At 42.6% G+C, this 17758-nt stretch overlaps 1 protein-coding gene across 1 annotated transcript in view; it reads right to left on the bottom strand.

Moving 5' to 3' along the window:
- okr (DNA repair and recombination protein RAD54-like okr) overlaps positions 1-17758 on the bottom strand; it is a 152559-nt gene that overhangs the window by 97932 nt on the left and 36869 nt on the right. The window contains exons 3-4 of the mRNA XM_080272769.1: positions 10591-10660; positions 3204-3398 (exon numbers count right to left, since the gene is read on the bottom strand). Coding sequence (XP_080128895.1) covers positions 3204-3398; positions 10591-10660 — 265 coding nt within the window. The remainder of the gene's footprint in view (positions 1-3203; positions 3399-10590; positions 10661-17758) is intronic.

Genomic DNA, 17758 nt, shown 5'->3' with positions numbered 1-17758 from the left:
ATAAACTACAACTATTCATCTTTAAAATAACACCACAACCAGCATGCAATCGTAATTATACTATGGTAAACTACAACTATTCATCTTTAAAATAACTCCACAACCAGCATTCAATTGTAAAAGATGTATTTACACTGATCGATCAAAGAAAAAGACTGCTAAGTGAATATGCGGCCGAGAACAATAAAAATATTGGCTCTTTTTCCTTTCGCTTCACACCACAAGATAATGCATAAATAATCATAATCTATATAGCACTGTGAAGATAATTTATTGGTTTTGCATGGTTTAAATCAGACTTATAAATCTTCAATAGTTTTTTTTTTCCCAAATATTTTTCTATGGAGGTATAAAATTCGTGTTTTTTGCCTAACTTCAACTCGTCATTCTGACTTTTTATTTTCTCTGTTTTCTCTTTTCGAACATGCTACAATAAAGTAAAACTATTTAGCTTTAAAATTACTCCAAAACCAACATTCCATCATGAAAAGTGCATTTAGACAGAGCGATCAAAGAAAAATATTGCAGCATGAAGTTGTGGGTCTGCGTGAGAGCGACTAACTCTAGCACAGACATAATACAGTATGTCCGGCCCAGCAACTTGATCGAGTTAACTGTAGGCGAGCTGTAGCTAACCAATACTGCACAAAATGGTGTACTTACGAGTGACCATGACGCAGTTTTCAGGCCGTAACTCGTGAACTGTAGCCTGAATACGTTTCTAAACATGAAAAGAAACATCTACACTTGATGAGAGAGAGAGAGAGAGAGAGAGAAAAGAGGAGAAAGAGAGAGAGAGAGAGAGAAAAGAGGAGAGAGAGAGAGAGAGAGAGAGAGAGAGAGAGAAAAGAGGAGAGAGAGAGAGAGAGAGAGAGAGAGAGAGAGAGAGAGAGAGAGAGAGAGAGAGAGAGAGAGAGAGAGAGAGAGAGAGAGAGACAGACAGACAGACAGACAGACAGAGAGAACTAGAAGAAAACAGTACAAAACAAGGAGCAACTACCCTGCCATATACTGATCGTATACACCCAAAAACTCCCATTACTCAGGCAAAAAGACAACTACTGGGTCCTTGGTCTGAAGAAATGGAAAACATCGTACTTAACAAAACACACTGAAGAATCAGTCAAAATGAAACAAGGCAAGTGAGGTCCAGCAGATGGAGCACCTTGCTCTGAAAGAATGTTGTTGGAGACAAATGATTCAAAGGTTGCACATAAAGAGTCTTGAGCATGAGGATGGTGTTATGGATAGAAAGATCACATCAAAGCAATTTTAAGCACTTGATTAAAGTTGCACTGCAACATTGATATTTTTTCTTTTCACATGGAGTGGTTATATGTTGGAGATTCTTAACCCCTAAAGGGCAGTCAATGTTCCCGAACGTCTGCTCAGGAAAGGGTGGTTGACATTCCAGAACGCATTCCTATTCTGCGGGCCTATTATATGAAGCAAATGGGAGATATGGCAGCAGTGCATGTTAGGATGTGAATATATCTCAGGACACCACCCTGACTCACTGCCAGTTGATGCAAGTGGCTGTTAACAACACAGAAGGTGTGTTGTGTGCAAGAATTCAATGAGACACTCAGGTAAAAACAGAGATGTAACTATGTGGTGCCCTGAGTGTGGCGTGGGTTTCTGTATCAACTGCTTGACAGAATACCACACACAAACGACATATTAGTGGGAACAGCTGTAATATACAGTTGTACATAATGCTTACATACATAAGATAATGAGTTATTTAAGAGGAGCCTGTGGAGTCACATGGAGAGACAGGCTGACAAATGAGGATATACAGGAGTGTTGTGGTGTGGATGTGGATGTGATAGGAAGTGTTAGGAGGAACACACTGAGGTGGTTTGGTCATGTGGAGAGGATGGAGGGTGAGAGACTGATGAGGAGAGTGTATGTGAGTGAGGTGGAAGGGGGAAGAGGGGGGGGAGGCTGAGGATGAGATGGAGGGATGGAGTGGAGAGGTATATGAGAGAGGGGTGTGTGAGTTGGAAGCAGGGCAGTGAAATGGCGGGGGACAGGGCGATGTGGAGGCAATTTGTTTGTGGCCACCCCATGTGGGATTAAGGCATCTGGCAACAGATAGATAGATAGATAGATAGATAAGATTATAATTGTAGAGACGTAATATAAGAATAATTTTACATTTTAATATAGTGTGTAATGTTCAAAGTGAACCAAGAAGACACAGAACAGTGTACATAATGTAAAATTAATATATTTTAGGCTGCTGTTACAAATGAGTGCAGAAACCAAGACTCTCTGCCTGCCTGCTCTCAGTTGCATGCCACTTAGAGTGACCTTGACCTGCCACCACCCCTATCACTCACCTCTCACCACCACCCAGCCCACGAGCAATTTGAAGAGAGTAACATTCAATTCTTTATTTTCTCAACTATTCTGATCCATTTATGCAGGTTTTGCCTGATTTAATGACACTTTAATTTCTCCAAAATAATCCATCACACACGGTTGTAAAATTGGAAAGCAGCCCGCCGTTCAAGGGTTAATTCAGGCACGGTATAGCTACCAAAGCTTTCCAGGCACTAAATCTGGAGGTTATTATAATTTCCATCTACCTGTGTATTGCCACATGCCTTAATCCTGATAATGGTGGCCACATACAAATTACCTCAATGTCATCTCTTCCTCTGCCAACAGGCTGCCCTCTCTCCAACTCATAACCCTCCCTCCTTCTCATATACCTCTCCACACCATCCCTCCAATGCATCCTCAGTCTCCACTTCCCCCACTTGTCCTCACTCAAATACTGTACAATCCTAGCCAGTCTCTCATTCTCTATCTTCTCCACATGGCCAAACCATCTCAGAAGAGCTATCACTGATGCATTCTACCACATCCACATAAACATATTAATACAGTAACAAATATTCTACCTCAAGGATAAAGGATTAAATGGGGAGGCTGCCAGAGATCAATAAGCGTGGAGAGCCTCCATTAGGTTACCAACGCTGAGATGAGACATGCAAGCACGCTGGAGCCTTTATAAACAATACAACACAATGTTATCAATGAAAATATAGCAGAAATATGCCAAAGTGTCTGTCATAAAACATCTCAAGCTCAGACTGTTTCTCATCAATGAACCAATAAATAAATTTTAAAAAACATAACGATCTGTATAATGCTATAAGGGAAAACTGAATGAAGTATACTATATGACTCACCTTGACAAGACTGGATGGGGCAACAACCACAGCCTTTGTGATGGCTGGTTTACACTCAGGTCCTTGCCTTAGCAGTGTCCACATCAGGGTAATACACTGAAGAGTCTTGCCCAGACCCATCTCATCTGCCATGATACATCCATAGTTATCTGGGATCCTACGGCCTGTCACACACTCATACATGAACTTGACACCCTGGAAAGACAGCAAAGTGGGGTGTTGTTTTGAGTTGCACCTTGGTTTTCACACATACTTGCTACGAGCCAAGTGATAACGGAATTGTGCAAAAACAAATACACACAATCTATGGGATGTGTCCTAAGTGATACCAGACACCCCAAGTGCAAGCCCAAATTTTCTCTTTTATGACAATTTAGACCCACTAAATACATACATACCATTATGGTAAGTACCAGCAACACACACAGGCATGGTTAGGTTAATAGAAAGTGATAAAAAGGGTACAAAATGAAAAAAAAATATACCATAGCGAGAGACTTGAGATAAGCCTTCAGGTAAGGGGATCTGAGGTTAAGGAATGGAGAGTTGGTGGTCTCCACCATATGAGATTAACTCCTTGAATAGGACCTCATCTTTGAATCCCTCCATGCCATCAGAAAACCGACAATACTTCATCAATGTTGGCAGAAACCGGCTCAGGTATATGAAAATGTTTTTGAGCCAAAAAACATGTTATAATATCAGGCATGCAGAATTTCATCTGGCAATGCTAACAAAATATGGTATAGCCAAGTGATCACTGTATTATCAAAATCAAGATGTTGATTTAGAGTGAACTGATACAAAATTGCTGATTTAAAGTAATCCCGCAATTATGGACATCAGTTTATAAAAAATCTTTCCTATTTTCATCATCATCATCTGGACCTCCTTTCCCTCCCTAGGGAAGAGTGAGGAGTAGCAACTTCCAGACAGCCTAAGTTTGCCCAATCCTATGGATTACTCTTCTATTCACTCATCGTTCAAGTCCCCAGAATCCTGGCTCTCTCTGATACGCCAAAAACATTCACCACATTCTGTAGCTTAACATAAATGTATCCGACAGAGTCAATCCGGACGCTGTCACGTTAAAAAAAAGGTGCCAAATCCCTGATCATGCACGTCTTCCCACAACATTCATCCACCCAGCTCAATTTCTTGTCAGTTCCCTAGCCTCACTGACTTCCGTACCTCTCTTTCTCACACACTCATCCACCATATCGTTCCACCTCCTCCTTGGCCTACCTCGCCTCCTTCCTCTTTCAGAATTGCTCAGATATACCTTTTTCACCACTCTATTGTTATCCATTCTCTCCACATGACCATACCATCTCAGTACACTCTCTTCAATTCTGGTGTCCACAGACTTCCTCACTCCACATCTTTCACAAATCACATTATTTTGTATCCTATCCAATCACCCTACTCCAGTCTCCCACTCCACTGCTCATACTCTTGACTTTTCATTTTCATGTCAAACCATAGTCTCACATCCATATGCTAAAGTTGGCACTAATACTCCTTCACGTAAGCCTCGTGCAGCTGCAACACTCAAGCCTCTGTTTCTTATCAGGACCTTCATAGCACCAACTAATTTCCTTCCTCGTGTCAATCTACTTTCCACTTCTTTTGCACATTTTCCTCTCTTTTCTATCACTGTACCAAGGTATTTGAACTCTCACCAATTCCAGTCTCTCTCCATTCACTGTAACATCACACTATGATTCATCTTCTCTCTCAGTAACCATCACTTTACTATTTTCTACATTTACTCTCAAGGCATGATGCTCACAGACATCAGCAAAACTCTGCACAAGTCTTCCAAGCTCTTGTCCAATATTTGCAAGTAGTACTGCATCATCAGCACACAGCAAATTTGAGATATTCCATTACCAACATCATCCCCCTCTCCATTACTTGTGTTTTTACCTCTCTCATCATCCCTTCCTGCCGGGGTGAGCAGGTGGAGATCGTCAGACGTGAAAGAATTGAACTTGCTGGTGAATCTCTTGAGTGTGTGGAAGAGTTTTGTTATTTAGGAGACATGTTGTGTGCTGGAGGTGGGGCTGGAGCTAGCTCTGTGGCTAGGGTGAGAAGTGGTTGGAAGAAGTTCAGGGAGCTCTTGCCTCTCCTGACATTGAGGGGGCTCTCCCTACGTGCTAAGGGGTCTTTGTATGCAGCGTGTGTTAGGAGTGTAATGCTGTATGGCAGTGAGACCTGGGCAGTGAAGGAGGAAGACATTCGCCGGCTCAGACGTACAGAAATGACAATGATTAGGTGGATGTGCAGTGCGTCCCTGCGTCCAAGGCCTGGAGGGGCTGGGTTTACAATGGAAGAGATGAGAGGTAGGATGGGACTGGAGTGTATTGGTGTTGTGATGAGGAGAGGTAGATTGAGGTGGTTTGGACATGTGGAGAGGATGGGGGATGATAGTTGGGTGAGGAAGGTGAGAAGTGTTAATATTGGGGGTGGGGTTATGAGGGGTAGACCGAGAAAGACATGGGACGAGGTCATTAAGTGTGACCTTAGGGTTAAGGGACTGAACAGGGAGGCTGCAATGGATCGTGCAGCATGGATAGCCGCCATTAGGTGACCAAGGCCGACACATGCAAGCATGTTGGAGCCTTTAAAAACGAAAACGAAACGATATATATATATATATATATATATATATATATATATATATATCTATCTATCTATTGCCAGACGCCTCAATCCCGTTTGGGGTGGCCACAAACAAATCGCCTCCACGTCGCTCTGTACCCCGCCATTTCATTACCCCGCTCCCAACTCACACCCCCCTCTTTCATATACCTCTCCACCCCATCCCTCCATCTCATCCTTGGCCTCCCCCTCCCTCTTACCCCCTCCACCTCACTTACATACACTCTCTTCATCAGTCTTTCACCCTCCATCCTCTCCACATGGCCAAACCACCCCATTGTATTCAGCATAACGCTTCCTATCACATCCACATCCACACCACAATGCTCCTTTATATCCTCATTCGTCAGCCTGTCTCTCCATGTGACTCTACAGGCTCCTCTTAAGTAACTCATTTCCACTGCTCTCACTCTTGACTTGTGTCCTTCCAGCAACGTCCAAGCTTCACTTCCATACGTTAGAGTTGGTATCACAATATTGTCATGAAGTAACTTTTTCACTTCCCTGTTTCTTATCACGGCTTTCAAGGAACCAGCAACCTTTCTTCCCTGCTGTACCCTTTCAAGCTCTTCACCCTCCAAACCTCCATCCTAACTCATCACACTACCCAAGTACTTAAAAGTACTCACATTTTCCAATTCCTCACCATCCAACCTCGCTGTACATTCACTGACTTCACCTCTCTCAAAGACCATCACTATACTCCTCCCTACATTCACCTTTAGATTCCGTTTCTTACACACTCTCCCAAACTCATCCACCAAGCCTTGCAGCTCTCCTTCGTCTTCACTCAACAACACAGTATCATCTGCAAACAACAGTACAGGGAGTTTCCAAACACTACCCTCTCTCACCAGGGCCACTCCAACATCCACTACCCTACCTTGTACCTCTATTATTACCCCATCCATGTACAGATTGAACAACCATGGAGACATGACACATCCCTGTTTCAACCTAACCTTCAAAGAGAAAAATTCACTCAGTTCGCCATCCACACGCACTGCAGCCTTAGCACCATCATATATACTCTTCACAGCATTCAACAACTTCCCATCTACACCATATATTCTTAATACTTTCCACAATCCTTGTCTATCGACCCTGTCATATGCTTTCTCTAAATCCATGAAAGCCACATACAGCTTCTTTCCCTTCTCGAGAAACTTTTCCACTAAAGGAGAGTGGAAAGGTTACAAGAGGATGAGAAAAAGGCAGAGTATAAGAGAGAAGTGGAGGAACGATTGGGCAAATATGAACTGGAGCAGATGGGAGACGTGGAAGGTGTGTGTAGGATATTTACTGAAGAAATATGGCATGTGATGTGTGTGGAAGGAAGAGAAGACGGAGGGGGGTGCAAGGAACAGCGTGGTGGACTGAAGAGGTGAGACAGGCTGTGGCACAGAAGAAGAAAGCATACAATGAATGGATGAGAAATAGGGGCGTGGAAGAAGTTGAGAGGCGGAAGAGAGAGTTATATGTAGAAAGAAAGAGAGAGGTGAAAAGATTAGTAAGAGAGAGTAAGAAGAGAGTGGATGAGGAATTTGGAAGGAATTTGAGCGTAAAGTGGAGGGACTGTAAGAAAATGTTCTGGAAAGAGGTGAAAAGAGTAAGACAGGGTGGAAGTGAAGTTAGCAGGGGAGTGAAAGATAAAAATGGTAGATTACTAGTGGAGAAGGGAGAAAAAGTGAGCAGATGAAGAGAACACTTTAAGGAATTGTTGAACATAGAGGATGGAAGCAATGCGAGTATAAGTGGCTGTGGAAGGGCTGGGAGAAGGAGGGAGGTGAGAAGACAGGAAGAAATAAGTAGGATAGAAGTTGTGGAAGCAATGAAGAAAGTCAAATTGGGGAAAGCCCCAGGAATTGATGGAGTGTCTGGTGAAATGCTGAAGCATGGGGGAGAGATAGTAGTAGAATGGATGTGGAAGATGTGCAGATTGGCCTAGGAGGAAGGTAGAGTCCCGGAGGATTGGAAGTCAGGTATAATTATTCCCTTGTACAAAGGAAAAAGGGAAAAAGAAGTGTGTGGTAATCACAGGGGCATTTGTCTTCTTAGTATAATGGGAAAAGTGTATGGTAGGATACTTATTGACAGAGTTAGAGAAAGAACAGAGAAATTAGTTGGAGAAGAACAGGGAGGCTTTAGGAAGGGAAGAGGTTGTGTAGATCAGATATTCATTCTTAGATCTTTAGTGGAAAAGTTTCTAGAGAAGAGAAAGAAATTGTATGCGGCTTTCATGGATTTGGAGAAAGCATGTGACAGGGTGGATAGACAAGGATTGTGGAAATTATTAACTTCTTTCCCTTCTCTAGAAACTTTTCCACTAAAGATCTAAGAATGAATATCTGATCTACACAACCTCTTCCCTTCCTAAAGCCTCCCTGTTCTTCTCCAACTAATTCTTCCGTTATTTCCCTAACTCTGTGAATAAGTATCCTACCATACACTTTTCCTATTATACTAAGAAGACAAATGCCCCTATGATTACCACACACTTCTTTTTCCCCTTCTCCTTTGTACAAGGGAATAATTATACCTGACTTCCAATCCTCCGGGACTCTACCTTCCTCCCAGGCCAATCTGCACATTTTCCACATCCATTCTACTACTCTCTCTCCCCCATACTTCAGCATTTCACCAGACACTCCATCAATTCCTGGGGCTTTCCCCGATTTAACTTTCTTCATTGCTTCCACAACTTCTATCCTACTGATTTCTTCCTGTCTTCTCACCTCCCTCCTCCTCCCAGCCATTCCCCAGCCACTTATACTTGCATTACTTCCATCTTCTATGTTCAACAATTCCTTAAAGTGTTCTCTCCATCTGCTCACTTTTTCTCCCTTCTCCACTAGTAATCTACCATTTTTATCTTTCACTCCCCTGCTAGCTTCATTTCCACCCTGTCTTATTCTTTTCACCTCTTTCCAGAACATTTTCTTACAGTCCTTCCACTCTCCACTCAAGTTTCTTCCAAATTCCTCATCCGCTCTCTTCTTACTCTCTCTTACTAATCTTTTCACCTCTCTCTTTCTTTCTACATATAACTCTTTCTTCCTATCACCATCTCTTGCTCAACACACACCCCTATCATTCATTCCCCATTTTCATTTCTTCCAGGCACACCATGCATACCTACAACTGCTACATTTCCCACTCTAGGATTCAGATCTCCCATCATTACCACATTCACATTCGCTCCAAAATTCTGCAGACACTCATCAACATCATTCCAGAAAGACTCCCTCTCTTGTTCATCCCTTTCACTACCAGGCCCATATGCACTCACAAACACCCACAACTCACATTCAAATTTCGCTTTCACCCACATCAGTCTCGATGACACCTCCTTCCATTCAATTACGCACTGCTGTATTTCCGGACTCATTAACAAGGCCACACCTTTTCTTGCCCTTCCTCTATCAAAACCTGACAATCTTCCACTCACACTTCCAAACTCAGACTCACCTTTCCCTTTCATCTTTGTTTCACTCAGAGCCAACACATCCAACTTTCTTCTCACAAACATTCTCAAAATCTCCCATTTAGCCTCAACCGTACAACATCTACGCGCATTCATAGACCCAATCTTCAGGGTACAGGGATACCTCAATCTCCCATCCATTTCTCTGGACTCTCTTTTTAGGAACTGAAAAACAGAGGAGGGGTCCCTAATCCCCTCACCCCGCCCCTTTTAGTCGCCTTTTATGACACACAGGGAATACGGTGGCAATATTCTTCCTAACACAACCTGGCCGCAAAGTAGTAGTACCACTCCACGGTGCGGCCAGATTGTGTCCCCCCCCCACCCCAGGGGGGAGGACACAATCAAGATACATAGGATGAGAGAGTTGAACGAACTGAACACACATATATGAAATAAGTTCTTAAGTTGAAAAATTTTATAGTAGTTATATTAGGATAAGTATATTTTTTGGGCAATTGCTGTGTTACTGAGGAGATGCAAATAATTTGTTTTCTGACAATATCATTTTCTAACATAAATTTTGCCTGACTCTCTACAGTCTTAAATTGAGAATTCCTGTATACATGTGTGAGTGGACATTTCAATAAATAATGCTTCAAAGTGTGTTTGCTGGGTTGTTCACATACTTTGGACTTCCTCTTCTCCTCATCAACATGCCAACCCAGTTCCCGTAACAGTAGCCAAGCCATATTCTTGCATGTACAGAGTCAACCCACCTACTTGTCGCGTGTCTGCCATATACGCAACTTGTCATCAATGTAACTGTGTTGTGGTAGAGTATGGAAGTGTTGGTGTTGTGTTCTCTGAGTCTAAGGTCAGTCACCCTTTCTTTTTGTATGGTCATGATCTTTCTTTTAAGTTGTCTAAGTGAAAGTCCCAGGTCATAGTCATAAGTATCCTACTTAGCAGCCTCCATGGCAAAAATGTCAGCTCTTTCATTACCCGGGATTCCAACATATGAGGGGATCCAAACTAATTTGACCTGTACACTGATCTCCCTAACCTCTGCAACAATCGGCCTGAACTTGTGAACAAGATCAGGGTATGTGGGGTGAGGGTCAGAGAGAGAGAGAGAGATAGAGAGAGAGAGAGAGAGAGAGAGAGAGGGGGAGGGGGAAGGAGGGATGGATGGAGGGAGAGAGAGAGGGAGATGATGGCTGGCTGTTGTCACCAATAACCACACATTCTGTAGATACATAAAGCAACTCAGATGACAGAAAAATTTTTAATTCATACCTCCCGCTGATGAGGTCGCAGCACTGCACTCAACATGGGGTCCACAACCACTGCTACCTCTTGCTTCTCTCTGTCAAAGATGGGAATATTTTATATATTTACATTTATATTTATATTCAGGAAAAATATATTGGTAGGAGAAGGGATCTTTATTTTGTTTTTGTTGATTTGGAAAAGGCCTTTGACAGAGTCCCTAGAGAGGTGGTGAAGTGGGCAATGAGAAAGCTTGGCTTGGAGGAGTGGCTGGTTAGGGTGGTTATGGCTATGTATGTGGGTGCTCACACCCAGGTAAGTGTGAATGGAGATTTGAGCAATGAGTTTTCCGTGAATGTTGGTGTGCATCAGGGGTCAGTCTTGAGTCCCATGTTGTTTATCATGGTACTTGAAGCCCTTTCACGTGACTTTAGAAACAGACTCCCGTGGGAATTGTATGCTGATGATTTGGTGTTGATTGCAGAGAACGAAAGGGAGACAGAGGAAAGATTTAGGAAGTGGAGAGATGGTATGAGGCACAAGGGCTTAAGCATAAATGCAGATAAAACAAAAGTGATGATATCTAGGGTTGGTGGTGGTACTGTCAAAGAGGAGGGATAGTGGCCATGTGCAGTTTGCCACAGGGGCGTGGGAAGTAATTTAATCTTGTGCAGTGTTTGTGATCAATTGGTGCACAAGAGATGTTGTGGTTTCAGAGGCAGACTGAGAGATAATGCTGATTTTATGTGTGCAGCATGTCGGGGAGGACAGGTGCAGATTGTGAGGCGTGAAAGGATTGAACTTGCTGGTGAGTCTCTTGAGTGTGTGGAAGAGTTTTGTTATTTGTGAGTGAAGTTGTCACTTTCATTTTCTTACACCCAGTATTCATACATGCTAAAGCTAAACTTTCACTTTCCCTTTCATTACTCCTAGTATATATACTCATATTCTTATAGTACTACAGTACTAATTTACATTTCTATTTCTATCTATCTATTACCAAACGCCTCAATCCCGTTTCGGATGGCCACAAACAAATAGCCTCCACGTCGCCCTGTCTCCCACCATTTCACCGCCCTGCTCCCAACTCACACCCCCCTCTCTCATATACCTCTCCACCCCATCCCTCCATCTCATCCTCGGCCTCCCCCTCCCTCTTCCCCCCTCCACCTCACTCACATACACTCTCTTCGTCAGTCTTTCACCCTCCATCCTCTCCAAATGGCCAAACCACCTCAGTGTGTTCCTCATAACGCTTCCTATCACATCCACATCCACACCACAACGCTCTTTTATATCCTCATTCATCAGCCTGTCTCTCCATGTGACTCCACAGGCTCCTCTTAAATAACTCATTTCCACTGCTCTCACTCTTGACTTGTGTCCTTCCAACAACGTCCAAGCTTCACTTCCATACGTTAGAGTTGGTAGCACAATACTGTCATGTAGTAACCTTTTCACTTCCATGCTCACTTCCCTGTTTCTTATCACTGCTTTCAAAGAACCAGCAACCTTTCTTCCCTGCTGTACCCTTTCAAGCACTTCACCCTCCAAACCTCCATCCTTACTCATCACACTACCCAAGTACTTAAACGTACTCACATTTTCCAATTCCTCACCATCCAACCTCGCTGTACATTCACTGACTTCACCTCTCTCAAAGACCATCACTTTACTCTTCCCTACATTCACCTTTAAATTCTGTTTCTTACACACTCTCCCAAACTCATCCACCAAGCCTTGCAGCTCTCCTTCGTCTTCACTCAACAACACAGTATCATCTGCAAACAACAGTACAGGGAGTTTCCAAACACTATCCTCTCTCACCAGGGCCACTCCAACATCCACTACCCTACCTTGTGCCTCTTTTATTACCCCATCTATGTACAGATTGAACAACCATGGAGACATGACACATCCCTGTTTCAACCCAACCTTCAAAGAGAAAAATTCACTTAGTTCACCATCCACACGCACTGCAGCCATAGCACCATCATACATACTCTTCACAGCATTCAACAACTTCCCATCTACACCATATATTCTTAATAATTTCCACAATCCTTGTCTATCCACCCTGTCATATACATTCTCCAAATCCATGAAAGCCACATACAACTTCTTTCCCTTCTCTAGAAATTTTTCCACTGAAGATCTAAGAATGAATATCTGATCTACACAACCTCTTCCCTTCCTAAAGCCTCCCTGTTCTTCTCCAAGTTATTCCTTTGTTCTTTCTCTAACTCTGTCAATAAGTATCCTACCATACACTTTTCCTATTATACTAAGAAGACAAATGCCCCTATGATTACCACACACTTCTTTTTCCCTTTTTCCTTTGTACAAGGGAATAATTATACCTGACTTCCAATCCTCCGGGACTCTACCTTCCTCCCAGGCCAATCTGCACGTCTTCCACATCGATTCTACTACTATCTCTCCCCCATGCTTCAGCATTTCACCACACATTCCATCAATTCCTGGGGCTTTCCCCAATTTAACTTTCTTCATTGCTTCCACAACTTCTATCCTACTGATTTCTTCCTGTCTTCTCACCTCCCTCCTTCTCCCAGCCATTCCCCAGCCTTTTATACTCGCATTACTTCCATCCTCTATGTTCAACAATTCCTTAAAGTGTTCTCTCCATCTGCTCACTTTTTCTCCCTTCTCCACTAGTAATCTACCATTTTTATCTTTCACTCCCCTGCTAACTTCACTTCCACCCTGTCTTACTCTCTTCACCTCTTTCCAGAACATTTTCTTACAGTCCCTCCACTTTACACTCAAACTCCTTCCAAACTCCACATCCACTCTTTTCTTACTCTCTCTTACTAATCTTTTCACCTCTCTCTTTCTTTCTACATATAACTCTCTCTTCCGCCTCTCAACTTCTTCCACGCCCCTATTTCTCATCCATTCATTGTATGTTTTCTTCTTCTGTGCCACAGCCTGTCTCACCTCTTCAGTCCACCACGCTGTTCCTGGCATCCCCCTCCGTCTTCTCTTCATCCCACACACCACATCACATGCTGCACATATTTCTTCTGTAAATATCCAGCACACACCTTCCAAGTCCCCCATCTGCTCCAATTCATATTTCCCCAATCGTTCCTCCACTTCTCTCTTATACTTTGCCTTTTTCTTATCCTCTTGTAACCTTTCAACTCTCCTTGCAACTACTCCTTCCTCTCGTCTTTCCCTTCTTCTATTCCTCCATCTTACTTGGATCCTAATTCTGGCCACCACCAAGTAGTGGTCAGAAAGTCCACTCCCCCAAACTCTATAAGCTCTTGCATCCATTACACATCTTCGCATCCTTTCACCCACACACACATAATAAATATTGCCTTCCCTTCATTCAGTTCACCACCCACCCTTCTCATCACTTGTCATGTATACCTGTGGATCATTTTGTGCCTGAAGAGGGTATTGGCTATCACCAACCCCCTCCCAGCACAAATGTCCACTAATGCACTGCCATTCTCATCTATCTCAGCAGGCACACCCCACTCACCAACTATTCCATCCACCTTCACTTTCTAATTTACCATTCATATCACCGATCAAAAACACTCTCTCATTCCTTCCAAACTTTTCCATGCACACTTCCACATTTGTCCAGAACTCTTCTCTCACTCTGCTAGCACGATCTTGCGTTGGCGCACACACACACACAATCGCCCACATTTGTATTCCAACTTTCAACTTTACCCACACAATCCTTGACCCAACTGATCCATACTGTCTTATGCTCTTCTTCCATCTTTTACTCAATGCATGTATTTAATAGAAATAAGCAATGTTAAGGAATCTCACCTTAATCCTATGACGATATTGCTTAAGTGAATGGAGTGGGGTGGTGTTGGGAAGAACTCAGAACCTCTCAGCACTTGTTCTTCCCAAACTCTTTCGCCAGCTTTGAAAACTTCTCCCCCTTCTCAACACGCCAAATGAGCTCCAAACGTTGACTGTACGACAACGGTGGCTGCTTCTGGATGCCATACGGATTAGAGCGCTTCATCAGGGGTTCAGGAGGAGCCATGGAAGGTAGGAGGCGGGGGGGAAGGTGCACAAAAAAAGGCAGGTAGCTCTCGTACTCCATGGCGATGCTCTGTAGTGCGCGGACTGGCGGAAAGAACAACAACAACGTGGCGGCATTAGTATGCACACTTGCCACCAGGGATGGGTGGTGATTGGTTGTTGGGTCACGATTTTCAAATTGAATGCCGCAGTTTCCGATTCTCCTCGGAAAAGGCCCACTTCGGTGCCTAGGTCCACGATTTTCGTGACTTAACAGCGATTTAAGGGTGCCGGCAGTCTGACAGCCACTTAGCCGTGATTTATGAATCCATGATTTATAAACACGCGATTTACGAGGATTGAGTGTATAGTAATCCCTCAATTATCCGATATAATAGAGCCAAAGGAATATCCAGATTGGGGGGAAAGTTCGGATGCGGAGCACTATCCTCTACTGTACCCATACTCTAACCTATACCTTTACCCAACCTACATGTACAGTACCCCTAATAATTTGGGCAGTGCTCTCTGGTCTATCAGTTGTTTTTAGACATCAAAACACACATTGAAGTATGCAATATAATCCTAAACACTAAGAAAACAATGCATAAACAATAAAAATCCACAAATACCTGGATGTATGGTACTCCACCTAATTGTGGCAGTGTTCTCCAGTCTTTCAGCTATGCAGACATCAAAACATATATGGGAATATAGATTCTAATATACTACAGCAGTAGCCATGTGTGTGTGTGTGTGTGTGTGTGTGTGTTTTGGGCAGCCGAAACTACACATTCAAATCGCACCAAAATTGGCATAGAAATCGCAAAATATTCGCTGATGTGAAAAAACTTGGTCCCTACGTGTCAACAAGTGGGTTGGTGGAGGGTTAGTGCCCCTCCCCGTAAAACAACTAACTCAAAGTCAAATGGCCACCCCTTACGGGATTATGGCGTCTGGCAGTAGATAGACAGATCACATTTTGACCAAAAAAACGCCTCTCCTGGCACCCGGCATAGGATCTCCGTAGAATTTTTTGCCCACAGGTACAACTAAAGTATTTAGGACTTGCATTCAAACAACTTGGGTTCCATTCCCGAAGCTGCAAATAACACGATCAATTGGTTAGCTGCAAAAAATCCAAGCAACAACATTACACTAGAACAGCACATAAATGCGAAAGCTCTCCGCAGGAGCAAGTGTGAGGGGCCCTGGGCCCACGAGCACTTGTTTAAAGCTAAATACTAAGAAAACAAAGCATAAACAACAAAAATTCACAAAGAAATCAATGAATACGAACGTTACATGAGTTTTGGAACTGATGTCATTAACACAGCCATACACCAACTGACTCACTGAGCGGAAAGTTAGCCAGCTAAGGCAACATCTGCTTCCTCCCAGGGACGAAGAAAAATGATTCCATGGACAAAATTGCCCAAGGATATTGGTTACATTGGTATAAATAGTATACCATCATCTTTGCTGGAGTTCATACTGTAAGATAAGCTAAAAAAAACACACAAAACAGATGAGTTAAAGTACAGAAATGCAGTGAGAAATGAACCTGTCCAAGAGTAAAAGTAGCCTCAAATAACTTCCCAACAACCTAGTGCAAAATTTTGCCTGCACCATGCAAGAGCAATGCATATGTCCAGATGCTGAATTTCATGAGCTTTCTCGTGGCATTTTCAGAATTTTGATATGACCAATAGTTTTTGAGTAAATCACCAAAAACTTTAAAAAGTTGCCTGTGGTGATGGAGGGAGGGTGGTTTCCAAGGCAAAATTTGCCCATGAAAATTGTCTACACAATAATCCCTCAATTATCTGGACATCCATTATCTGGACAATCCATTATCCGGACGCTGTGATCTGGATGTTTGTAACCATTATTCGTACATTTTTCCATATTATACAAAGAAAATTATTGCGTCCCAGTGGAAATTATGGCTGTGTGAACATTTTCGTCCAGCTGGGCTTTTTCTTTTTTTCTTTTTTTTTTTCACTGCAGGATATGGCCCTACAGTGGTGATTGCTTGTCTGCAGTTGATTGGTCTGCTTGACCATAGTAACTGCTTGGCTGTGGTTTATAGGTCTGCTTGACCAAACAGAGTACAGTAGTGTAACACACCAGAAACAAGTGTTGTATGATATACTGTAGTGGCCTTTTACAATGGCTTTCAAAGATAGAGTATGTACAAAAGGGGGGCCAGGGGAGAAGTCCATTATCCAGACAGATCCATTATTCTGACATGCCTCTGGCTCTATCATGTCAGATAATCAAGGTATTACAGGCATACCACGGTTCAACTATGCAATTGGTTAAGTAAAAACCCACTGCTAGACAGCGTATCGTATCTCAGGGTAGATTTAACATGTAAAGTATGGGGATGCATTTTTGAGTCCTGGGTTTCTCTCCCAACCGAGTCCTAAACCCACCCAAATGAGTCCAAAAACATGTTTCTAGCCAACCTAAACCCATACATAGCTTTAAAACAAGCTAAACTAAGCTTAAAAGCAGTTTATAAGTCACCCAAATCCCCCCCCCAAAATCTGAAAATCATCAAAAATAAGTCTGGAAAAAAATCGAACTTAGTACTAGGGAACCTATATCCCAAAATGACAATGACCACCCCATCTATGACTAAAACAAATTAATCTAAGTCTAAAAACAGTTTATAAATCAACCTAAACACAAAATTTAAGTTTAAAATATCATCAAGATCGGTAAAAAAAAAAAAAAAAAAAAAAAAAAAAAAAAAAATCCATCGTTATACCGAGGTTTGCCCATCATTCGCTGGGGTAGGGTGGTACTGTATTTCTACCCCCATCGCTATGCCGGGGTATCGCATCTAGGGGTATCATATTTCAGGGTCTGCCTGTACTATAGTCATATAAATTGTATACTATAATCTTTTCGGCAAAGATTATAGTTTACTGATAGGTAAACTAATTATAGTTTATTATAGTTTACTGATAGGTAAACTAATAAAAACACACAAAACTGAGGAGTAAAAGTACAGAAATGCAGTGAATAATGAAGTTGTCCAAGAGTAAAAATAGCTTCAAATAACTTCCTCACATTCTAGTGCAAAATTTAGCTTGCACAGTGCAAGAGCTAAACAAATGTCTAGATACAGAAATTCACAAGCTGTCTCGCAGTGTTTTCAGAATTT

Source organism: Coenobita brevimanus, chromosome 51 (genome assembly GCF_032717465.1).
Source record: "Coenobita brevimanus isolate Jiangsu-jjx chromosome 51, ASM3271746v2, whole genome shotgun sequence".
In the NCBI taxonomy this organism is placed as follows: domain Eukaryota; kingdom Metazoa; phylum Arthropoda; class Malacostraca; order Decapoda; family Coenobitidae; genus Coenobita; species Coenobita brevimanus.
Note: the sequence above shows the minus strand (reverse complement) of the source record. Positions and strands in the feature narration are given on the sequence as shown.